The sequence below is a fragment of the Petaurus breviceps genome, unplaced genomic scaffold, assembly GCF_028583685.1.
Source record: "Petaurus breviceps papuanus isolate PSGF00001 unplaced genomic scaffold, PetGlider_PUasm1.0 328, whole genome shotgun sequence".
NCBI classification, from domain to species: Eukaryota; Metazoa; Chordata; class Mammalia; order Diprotodontia; family Petauridae; genus Petaurus; species Petaurus breviceps.
Window position 1 is genome coordinate 186607 of NW_027186094.1, and position 12258 is coordinate 198864.

At 38.6% G+C, this 12258-nt stretch overlaps 1 protein-coding gene across 1 annotated transcript in view; it reads right to left on the reverse strand.

Annotated features, from left to right (window-relative positions):
• Positions 1–84: 84 nt before the first annotated feature.
• LOC138167909 (vomeronasal type-2 receptor 26-like) overlaps positions 85–12258 on the reverse strand; it is a 47828-nt gene continuing 35654 nt past the window's right edge. The window contains exons 4-6 of the mRNA XM_069096878.1: positions 9475–9702; positions 8355–8478; positions 85–2013 (exon numbers count right to left, since the gene is read on the reverse strand). Of these exons, the coding sequence (XP_068952979.1) occupies positions 1070–2013; positions 8355–8478; positions 9475–9702 (1296 nt within the window). The 3' untranslated portion in view covers positions 85–1069. The remainder of the gene's footprint in view (positions 2014–8354; positions 8479–9474; positions 9703–12258) is intronic.

Consider the following 12258-nt stretch of genomic DNA (forward strand, 5'->3'; position numbering starts at 1 on the left):
GATGACATTCAGATAAACGAATTGCAGTTCATGAATGTAAGAGTGGAAAACTTGTGGATGAGCAAGGGCAATGTCTGTCTCCCTTTACAAGTGAGGTGGAGTTGAGGGATATATCATGTGAACTGAGGAACTGGGAAGTTATGACATTGGAGGGATCATCAGTAGTTGAGTTGTGCTGAAAACAATAGGAATAGAACAAAAATTGATACGCAGAGAAATACTGTGAGTCAGTCAGATACCAGATTCAGTTATGAAGGAAGATGTTCAAGATGGGGATAACATTATTTAATAGCCAGGAAAAATTTGCATTCGCTGCCTGATTTTGGATGAGAGAGAGAGAAGGACAGACAGATAGACAGACAGACAGACAGAGATTTTGAATGATGAATGTTGACAGAGAGCCTAGAAGCAGCAATGAGGTGGTAAAAAATATTCTGAAATCCCCACTCCAACAAATAAGTTAGGTGATAAAGGGACATGACAGAATGTGTAACCATTAGTCCTGGAAAGTGTGATGAAGGAAGGATTTTCATCTGGAAAGAATTAAGTCTCAGAGAGTGCTAGAACATGAAAGGAGAATGAAGGAAGAAGGTTTATGATGAAAGGAAGATAGTTTATCATGCAGCAGACATTCCAAATAACACAGTGAAATGGAGGATGAAATAATGAGGATGTTGATGGGAGTTTTGAAATAGATAGAAATGAGGAAGGAGAAACATGATATTGAAGAGGGGGGTGCTATTTGGAAGCTGGGAGTTCAGTGTTACTGGGATTATTCAAATAAAAATGGGTGGTAGTGTCCAAATATTTTGTTATCAATCTAGGCAGTATGTCAGTGAACAGCAAGGTGTCTGATGAAGAAGACAATTAAAAATGTCACTGTCATTCTTCAATCCTGACTTTATGGTAAATAGTGTTTCCACATCTTGAGAAAACTCAGGTAGCTCATCTCAGGACAGTCACAAACAGGAAGAAATATGGTGTGCAATTCTACAGTTTTTGACAGGAGACAGGTGGAATGTCCTAGGGTTCCTGCCACATTGTTATACTTAAACTGATTAGGATCCTATTAGAAATTAGCAGGCATTGATGCAGAATGATTCCTGCCCCTGTGATCTACTATATTCTTGATATTTTCATGAGTGTTTCTGTCTGGTTTCAGCAGAATCATGTAACACTTGGGAATAAAGATGCAGCTAAGTAACCCAGCACTGGATGCCAAGATGGAGAAGATTTCCACAGTGACCATGGCCTTACCCTTGGTGCTCTGGTATGTTGGGAGGAAGGAAATCCAAATACTGCAGAATAACAACATGCTAAATGTGATAAACTTGGCTTCATTGAAAGTATCAGGGAGGTTCCTGGCCAGAAAAGCCACTGTGAAACTGCAGAGAGATAGGAATCCCATGTAGCCCAGGACAGAGTAGAAGGCAATGACAGAACCCTCATTGCACCCAATGATGATCTGACCTGGCTCAGAGTGTATATCTATGTCTGGGAAAGGGGGGGAGATTCCCAACCAAATACCACAGAGAATCACTTGTATCCCAGAACAGATGACAACGACAGAGTTGGCCACTCTGGACTGTACCCACATTCTGCCTCTGCTCCCTGGTTTTGTGAGCCTGAAAGCCAAGACTACCATGGTGGTTTTGGCCAAAATGGAGGACACAGCTACAGTGAACACAATTCCAAATGTCGTTTGTCTGAGGAGGCAGGTGACTGATGTTGGATGTCCAATGAAGATCAAGGAGCAGAGGAAACAGAAGTTGAGGGAGATGAGGAGAGTATAGCTGAGAGTTCGGTTGTTGGCTTTCACAATGGGGGTGTCTTGAAATTTCACAAATACCCAGAGAATCACAGCTGTCATTAGAGAGAAAGAAAGAGCCACACAGATTAGAGCCATCCCCAAAGGTTCTGAAAAATCCAGGAAGGTCACAACCTTGGGGAGGCATCCACTTCTTTCCTTGTTTGGATATTCGTCTTCTGGGCACTTCACACAATGCCTCATATCTGCAAGGGACAAAAGTTCTTAGGGTGTTAGATACAACAAATTATTCCCATCTCCATTTACAGAAAAATAGGCACAATTGCTCAATGTAGTATTTCTTACTTCACAAAGCATAATATTTCTTTCTATGGTGGGAGATGGTCATTGACAAGCAGCCTAGTGCCCAACCCAGGTTCACTCTATTTATACTTATTATTTTTAAAGTCGATTTTATTTTTTAATATCCATCTTTTCTTATACAACACAAACTTTTCCTATGAGTCTATTGTCTTAGCACAATGAACAAAGGTACTCTAGTCATTTTGTACTATTCTTTCTACATTTTCTAAATCCCATTAGATTATAGCGATAACCCTAGATTTTGATAGTCTGAGAAGTTTGCCAGACATTAAGCAATAAATCAACAAGCTATTAACTGCCTACTGTGGGTCAGGTGCTTGAGTTTCAAAGACAGCGAATGAAGTAATGTCTAGTAATAAGGGCCCTCCATTGTAATCAGATATGGCTAGTGGTACAACTTGCCTCTTTAAAAATGATTTTATGGTGATGACCAACAAATGTATAGACTTCCATACTTTGCATGTAAGTGTGGTGGTCACATGAGCAAAACAGTTAAATCATACCCCCTTACCGAATTAAGTCATAATGGGCTTTTCCTTCATCTTGTAGTGATACATCTCCACTGCTCACTACATGTGTAAGCAGTGAATGGACACATCTCTAGATGTGACAGGCAAGTGGATTGGGATAGTTGAGGGGCTTGACTTCATTTTCAAAAGCTTGCACAGTTTCAGGAAGCTATTCGGCATAGTAAATACTAGTTCTTGGTATTGGATGGAAGAGACACTATTTGAGACAAACTGCAGGATGTAATGGACTAGATTAATCACTGCTATGGCCAAGGGAGCCTTGCAACTGTGAAGGGTCAGGAGGACTCAGACTTCTTTCTCTGGCATGCCTGTATCTCCAGCATAATGGCTAACCACAGGGTAAGCATCTGAAGAGGACAGACCAGATGTTGAGAGAAAAGGAGATTTATACCTCTTCAAACTGTGTAGAAGAAGAAAAAAAGCTACATTATACCTAAGAACAGATGTTTAGAACTAGCAAAAAGATTTGCAGGAGATGTGAATTACCCCTCCCCCACCTCCCCACAAACACCTTTCAAAGTTTGAGCTCATTTCTTTTTTTTTTTTTTTGGTGGAGAGGGCAGGGCAATTGGGTTTAAGTGACTTGCCCAAGGTCACACAGCTAGTAAGTGTTAAGTGTCTGAGGCTGGATTTGAATTCAGGTCCTGTGCTCTATTACTGTGCCACCTAGCTGCCCCATTGAGCTCATTTATTTCTGTACTATCTATATACAGATCTGGTCTTACTTTGGTGGTCAGAAGGGGTCCCACCTATTAATGCTCTTATGGGTGAAGAGAGACGATTTATGAAGGGAGACATTCACTGAGCGTGGCTTGGGGGATTTGGTGCTTCAAAAGTCTACTGGTCCCACATTGAGAATGGGGTTGGAGAAGTGGGATCAGCTGACCACTTGTTTATTTGAGAGTATGGTCACAGGATAGAGACTTCAAAGTCAATATAGGTGAGAACATTTCCAGAAGAGTGTATAGAAGAATGGTGGGCTCCATAATCAGGGATGTGGTAGGGGAGGGACTCTACCATAGGTTACAGTCTTCTCTAATGCATGGAGAAATGAGTATTGTGCTGACTATAAGATATAATGGAAAAGGGGAATCCATGGGGAAAGTCCTACCAAGCAGTGACAGAAATTGCCTAGAGAAGAAAGCCTAGAATGGAAAGCTTAGAAGCTTTGATTACATGAAGAATACATGAAGAGAAGAGATGTATAATTATAGGGTCCATGCATGATAGAATGAAAGTTTAGAGTATACAGAAAGACAGGATGGATAATGACAAGAACAAGAGAAATCCTTTTTTGGAAAGGCATGTAAAAATGACATTAAAAAAACTAAAGAAAAAAATGAATAAGACAATTTGAAGGTGGGCATATAAGGTGGAATATATTTGAGAAGAAAAAATGTAAGGAGGAAAATTATATCACTGTATGAAAATAGGAGAAAAGGGAATTAATAAAGAAAACCCCAAAGGAAAAGGAGATAACAAACAGTAAGGGGGGATATGGGAGGGAAAGTGATCCAGTAGGGGCAGGATAACCTTAAAAAAAGAATAAGGTAAAATCCTTACAGGATCCTAATACTTTATTTACAACAGAAGAGGGCAAAATTATACCTCAAAAAAAACCCCTCAATGTTAGAGATGAAGGAAAATAAAACCCAACTCTTAAAACTTGGAATGTGAATGGAACAGACAATCTGATAACAAGAGTGAAAGATTGGATAGGAAAACAAAACCCTACCATCTATTGCTTATAAGGTACATATTTACAAAAACAGAACCAGGCACAAAAGTTCAGCTATAAAAATTTTGATTTTTCCTGTACTTTTTTTTATCAGTGATGTCTTTGTGGTATATATCTACTATTTGGATCACTGTGTAAAATGCTAGGCACACTTTAGTCACTTTATTTGAATAATTTTAAAAATTGCTTTCAAAAGTGGTCACACTGATTCATAGCTGTATCAATGATGTGCTATCATGCCAGTTTTCCCACTACTTCTCAAGAACTGGATATTCCTATATTTGACAATTTGATGGGATTAAGGTGAATCTTTGTATTGTTTTGATGTGTATCTCTCTCTCTCTCTTTTTTTTTGAAAGCAATCGGGGTTAAGTAACTTGCTCAAGGTTACACGGCCAGTTATTTCTGGGCATGGTGCTAAGTATCTGAGCCCGGATTTGATCCCCAGGTCATCCCGACACTGGAGCCGGTGCTCTTACTTGCTGAGCCACCTGGCCGCCCCTGTTGTGTAATCTCTCTTATTATTAGCTATTGAGTATTCTTTTATATAGTAGTTAATATATTGCAATTCTATTGGGAACCATTTGTTCATATCCTTTTTTAAACTCATGTATCTCAATATGAATGATTTTTGCTTATCCATAGATGTGCATATGCACACACATGCCTATGTACAAGAATATGTAGGCATTGCATATATGTATGTGTGAGGTCCCAAGTGGGGAAAGGGCCATAAAACATAGTAATAAGTGAAAGCCATAAACTTGAATTCTGTGAAAGGTGGAAGCCCGAACAGGGTGACTTGTTAAAAATCATAATTCAGACACTGAGTCAAAACTTAGATACCATGACCAATGAGTCATAACTTGAAAATTGTAACCCCTATGTGACCAATATATGATCAATACATAATGTTGTGTTTGTGCATTTTACCCAATAACGCTGACAATGCACAAGCTCATTACTAAGCAGAAACCCCAAATACCCACCAATCAATAATATACTCTATTGCTCCTCCTCCCTTTGTCAATTTTCTTTTCTTTTTTTTTTTTGAAAGCAATCGGGGTTAAGTAACTTGCTCAAGGTTACACAGCCAGTTATTTATGGGTGTGGTACTGAGTATCTGAGACCGGATTTGATCCCCAGGTCATCCCGACACTGGAGCCGGTGCTCTTACTTGCTGTGCTACCTGGCCACCCCCTTTGTCAGTTTTCAATAATTGTCACTGGGCTTTTCTGGGGTCTCTAAGCAGGGGGACTGATCTATTATTGAGACTGTTTTCATCTGGCAGATACTCCAGACTGGCCCCTTTTGTAAGTAATCCATAATGATTATTAAGACCATTTATTACACACCATATTTAATCATAACGGAGGTCAAAATCTCTTTCTAAATTAGTTCCTCTGATTGGGGAAGCCAAGAATATCCCAGTGAATAGGGATATATCGTTGGAAAGTTCCTCAGCCAGGGGAATTCTAGACCTTACAGTATGTGTATATGCAAGTGAGAACATGTATATGTGTATGGATGCAAGTGAGTATGTATGTATGTATGTATGTATGTATGTATGTATCTACTTATCTAACCTACATCCAGTCATGTTAACATTAAATAGAAACAGCTCTCTGTAGGCCACCTACTGACTTAGAAAAAAAATAAATTAATGTTATCTATGAAGTAGTATACTTTAATTTATTTTTAAAAACATTTCCCAATGACATTATAATCTGGTTCTGGCCACACTAGTATGTTTGGAAGGCTGCATATGGTCCACAGGTCATGAATGTGACACTGCTGAGCTATATACAATTCTTATCTAAGAAATAAATTTGATATAAATATTTTCCTATTCATCCACTTCCCTTAATATTTTATATAGGAGGCTGTAACTCATTTTATGAAAGTTTGCTCTCTTTTCACCTCTGTCTCTTGGATACTCTAGGCTTTTTCAAGACATAAGCCCATTCCTGTCTTCTTCAGGAAGCCCTTTGTAGTCTAAACATCTGCTTTTTCCTTCTTTTCTGAGTTTACCTTCACCTGTTCTATGTATATTGTCTATTTACTAATGATTTACACAGTTTCTTCCCCTTATTATATGACTCCCTTGAATAGAGGCATTGTTTTGCCCTTTATGTCTTCAGTATTTAGTGCAGTGCCTGGAACATAGTAACCTCTCATGCATGTTTGTTTTCTCACCTTTGGGCATGTCTACTATACAATCTGTCCTTCCCTCCAAAGCCTCTGAACCACTGCCCTATTGTTTTATGTGATGTAGGTAGATGTTTTAACACAACAAAAGGATGAGTGGTGAAGCCCTAATGCACTGTCGGTGCCAGTTTCTGAGAGCATGTTCCAAAGAATCACTGATCTTCTTTCATTTACTTCCAAGTCCTGAAAAGCATCAGTTTCAAGGTACAAATGTACCTCTATAACCTCAGAATAGATATCTCCTATCCCCCTCCCCCCAAACCTGATTGTATATTTGTCCCTGGAATAACTGGTATTTTCCCATGTTCCATTTTGTCCTGCACGCCACCGCCTTCTCATGTCCCTGACCACAGTGGTTGTCAGTTGATTGTTGTCCTCCATTCTCAAAGGGGACCAAAATGACATCACTATGCTAGAGTCAAGTTACAGTGCTCCCGACTGTGGCTGATCAGACGAATGTGAGCTCAGAATGCTCTCCCACAGGTCCGGCACAAATAGTTCATGTAAATATTTGTGGTAGATACTCTAAATTTGAATGTTTTGTATTCCTTTTTAGCTACTCCAATTCTGTTTTGCTCATAGAGCACACTCTGATGTGGGTACACCATGCTGAGTGGTTCTATGCCAGTGTCTCCCATGTCACACAATCAAATCCAAAGTTCTTGAGAGAGACCTTGAGAGGGTCTTTGCATCACTTCTTCTGACCACCATATGAACACTTGCCCTGTGTGAGTTCTCAATAAATAGTCTCTTTGGCAAGCATAGATTTGCCATTTGAACAACATGACCAGTCCATCAGAGTTGTGTTCTCTGCAGAAGAGATTTTCTCACTTACTTAAAAAAAATTCTTCTTCTATGCACTTAACATCCCCAGGTGACTTATTTCCTACTGACCATAGAAGGTACTTCCAACTCTAAAATTCTCTGATTCTATAATCCTGTATCCACTTTAAGAGCTTTAATAGTATAAAGTCATTTATGAAGAGAGGCAAAAATGAGTCTAATATGTTATCTTTCACTTATTGTCTGAAGCTTTAAATATTTTTTTTCTTTACTATTGGAGTGTGATTCTTACATATCCTCTACATATAATACGTTGTTGCACTAGTGGGGTTTATAATAAATGACCTAAATAACACAGCCCACAGTGATTCTGAAAAGGTCAAGGTATCCTGTGACAGAGTTCTTAGAGGGGCTACAGAGACACTTAATTGGTGATATCCTTCTCCTTCTAGATGATTTATCAAAATATCACTTTAAGATATGGCAAGTGATAGGGATGTCAGAACATTCAGACTAGAGCAGAGATCCCCATTTTCTCTGGAAATAATTCCTCTAAGCCTTATTAGTCTAAATTTTTCTTGTGAATGTTGAACTCAAAATGTCCTTAAACTCAGCTCTGCACAATCAAAAATATTTTGCAGAGTATCTACTCCTCAACACTACAGATAACTATCCCTTTGCACTTGAAAACATAACAGGACCAAGTAAATATGTTTACGAAAGAAATCGGGCAAGATAGCTCCTTTTTGTATTTTGTTGGTTTCATTCTGAATAGTAAAGTGATACTAGACACCAACTTCTAACCATTTATTCAATCCACTTGCCCTTAGCTCAGAACTTTTCCTTAACTCATCTATATTCTATTGTTCAGGGAGTGATCGAGCTGTTATATAATCTTAGCACTCAACTCCAGTTTTTTTTTGGTCCAGTGGGTGTAGGAAGAAAACTATCTGCAGGCACTTACTCATCTGATTGGAGATCTCCCCCTCAGGGCACAGAGAGCAGTTGAAGCAGCAGATGGGCTCTCCCTCCAGTGGGATTTGCCTGAATCCAGGACCACAGCTCTCACTGCATGTGGAACGGGGAATCTAGTGACAAGGGAGTAAAATGAATGACGGTTCTCGAAACTAACAAGACACAGATATCATGATATACTTTATCAGAGAGTGAATGGTATTGATTTGGGCCAAAGAAAGCTTATCCTGTAGGAAAGACATGAGAATTGTTCATACATCAATGGAATGTGGCCAGAAAGAGCCCTGGCCTGGGTTGAAAACAGAGACCTGGATGCTAGTTCCATTTCTGCCACCTGCTGAGGAAAACTGCCCGAGACTTTTAAACTTCATGGACTTTAATCATTTGTAGAAGGGAGGAGTTTGAACAAGGTACTACCTCAGGGCTCTTATCTATCTAGCATTTTGTAATTCTCTGTGCCAACTATGTTTTTTATGATACAAGTTACTAAAGGAAATATAAGTGATTGACTTAAAATATATTTATATTGACTTAAATATATATATATATTCATATATAAAATATATATGACTTAAAATACATTTAGTCAACCTGCATGTAGGATGCAGATGACTCAAAGAAGATATAGATTCCATTGTTCAATTTAATGGAAAAGGTCAATTTCACAGTCCTATAGAGAAACAACTTGCTCGGTTTAGAAATGGAATGTGTTTCAGAAATCATATGTTAAACTTATGGCTCCACAGATGTATGATGATTGAATGAAACATTTTCACTGAATTAAGATGAATGGTTGGTTGTCATCATTCACAAAAATGCTAGATATTTGACAAAAACACTGGCCTTGGGATCATAGGACATTGGACCAATCATTACCTTTGTATGTCTCTGTTTCTTATTTCTGTCAAATAACATAGCTGAGCAAGATGAGCTTTAAAGTCCATTTCACCTCTATCTTCAATGGTACTAAACATCCTAAGTTTAAAATTACCTGATAGACTGCTTATTTGACTTTTTCACCAACATATTTGCTGCAAAGGGAAAAAAAAATCAGTGTTCAGGGAGGATTTTCTACCCATAAAAAGGCTGAGATTGCAATTATTTCTGACCTTATGATATGGATACACCCACACTATGGTCTCCTCATTAATGGTGAAATCTTGACCAGGTTCAGCCTTGGGGATAAACTGTCCAACTTTCACCAGGGCTTCAGCATCCTTATCAAAGGTTACATAGTTCAGGATGTTATATCGAGCCTCAGGATTTCTATTCTCATCCATAAACACCTGGTTACCAGCACTGTTGTTAAACTGGATATTCTTTAGAAATGAGTGGAGCTGTAAGAGAAGAGAAATCCTAGTCAGTACCTGGTGCTTAAGTTCAGTAGACCTCTGCCTGGAAGACCTGTGAGCTACTCAGAATTCAGTCCATTGTCAACAAGATTTTATTAAGTACATATTATATGTTTTGTAACAATAGAAGAAATGAAGATGCAAAGGAAGATGAAATCAGTCTCTGCTCTCACCGATCTCATATTCCAACTGTTGAGAAAAGATGCAGATAAATAAAAACACATGTAGCCCCTATAAGCTTTGTCCAGGTCCCATCCTTAGATATTTTTCAGGTTCCTGAAAAAGGCTACATTTTGCCCTCAAACTTTCAGGTATGTTATTGAAGGCGTCTTGGTTTCTCTATCCGCTGACATCAATTTCAGCTTCTCCCCTATTCTATTAAGCTCTCTCAAGAGTTAAACACCAGTGATCAGTGCCTCATTTCATTTAACCTATTAACATCAGTTAACTTTTACTTATTTCAAAGTTATAACAAGAATAGCTATTACAAAACCTTTCCCTCTGAAATAGGTGTATTAAAATTTCCCATCTATCACTTCAATCCTTGGAAAAGTTAAGTTCATAAAGGTAGGATTTTTTTTACTGTTTTTCTGGATTGAGTTTCAGCAAATTAAGTGCCTTTGATAGAGTCTTGCCTTTGATTGAATCAAGAATCTTTGATTGGAAACTATACACACACACACACACACACATATTTATATGTATATATATATTGCATTGTTTGGAATGAGATGACAGAGTAGAGAGAGGAACAGATCTGAGAGAGAGAAGGGAGTGTGAGCCGGCTAGGGAAACTTGTTTGTGGGGAGGACTAACAGAAAGAATGTTTGTGATGTTGGCATTCTATCTGTTGATCTATGTTAATTTCTCAGACAGAAGCCCTGTGTGTTAGTCTTTATTAGTGAATTGAGCTGAAGAATGGATATCTGCCCATAGGAAGGAGACTTAGCTTAAACCCTTTTAAGAGCTGTTAAAGTAAATTGAAATGATAGTGTTGGTAATGTGTATAAATATTGTTGTAGTCCTGTTAAGCTTTGTTTTCCTAGAAACAGAAGCTTTGGACAGGACCCCCTTGAGCCTGCTTTCAGGCAGGAGCTTGGAATGGAGCAATACCCCTGAAATGAGATATAGAGCAGGAGCAGAGAACTCCCTACATGTGAATCCAGGTGAGAATCAGGAGTGGTCAGCCCACAGAGGAGGAGCCATGGGGTTTGGAAGTCAGTCTTGAATCAAGATGAGACCAGACTTTACTTGAACTCTGCTCTGTCTTGATGCCTTGGAAACTCTAACTCCTCTCCATTTTCCATACCTTGCTCTGAAAACTGCAATCAAATTACCTCTACTATTGCCTCTGGAAAGGTCTGGTCAATGTACTGCCCTACTGCTCTAATCAGCATGCCTGTGACTTCTCAGAACAGAAGGGCCCAGCCTTCACTGATTTTCTGGACTTATTCACCAGGTCTTACCTGACTTCTGACTGCATCCTGCCCACACTGGCCTTCCCATGGTACTGCCTCATATTACCAAATCAGGTCCCTTCCATCATTATGAACCCTTACTTTGAACCTATTGAACTTCAGGTGTCACTTAACTATTATGATAGCCAGATGTATGTGTTTTTTAGAAAAAGAAACTTATTGCCCTCACATAATAACTCTAATTCTGGAAATTCAGTCACTAGGAGAATGTGGAGGAGGGAAGATATTTTGACAATATTTGAGTTATTCTCCAAAGTCATCTTCATTCCTTCATACTAAGGACTGTATAGTCTCTGCCCAAGCACAAATTCAACTGATATGTTATGACATTATATGGAGATTTCAAGCCCAATATTGATTTCTTCTAAATTATTTGGGTTAATTCTCATTGTAGAAAATCCTTTATATTTTCCCAAATTATCCATATAAAAGCCTGATTTAACTATCATTCTTCTCAGTTACGGGCAGATACTCTTACTGGTGTTGGAGCAAATACCTTCTGCTTGTTCATTTCTGTGATATTTGTGCAGTCATTGCTCATTCTCAGGTCTCTAGATTCAATATGCTCCAACTGCTTTTGACGTGATATTTTATTTTGGGAATTTCTTGAAATGAGATATTTTCTTATTAGATCCTGGAATCAGTTTCCAGAACATGACAGGGGATAACTCATTTCCTTCTGCCCCACTTGGACCAGTCTGAGTCAGAGCCTTCAGTGTGATGTAAAAGACAACGTGCTTAGTATCAAATAAAGAAACCGTGATTTGATGTCCTGCCTCAAACACTGTCACCCTGGGCAACCTTTTCCACCTTTCTGAACCTCAGTGACCTCATCTATATCATCAGAGTAATGGTAGAAACTAACTGTCATGGTTCTTGTTAAAGTGAAATGAAATAATTTATTGGAAGTGCTTTGCATTCTTGAAATACTACACAAATTCGGACCATTATAATTATTTTTAGTAATAAAGTTTAATAAGGGAAGAGCAAACTAGAAATTGTTTTGATAAGGGCAGCCATCATTGTGAAGGCCATTTAAATGTTGGAATACAAGAATTATTTT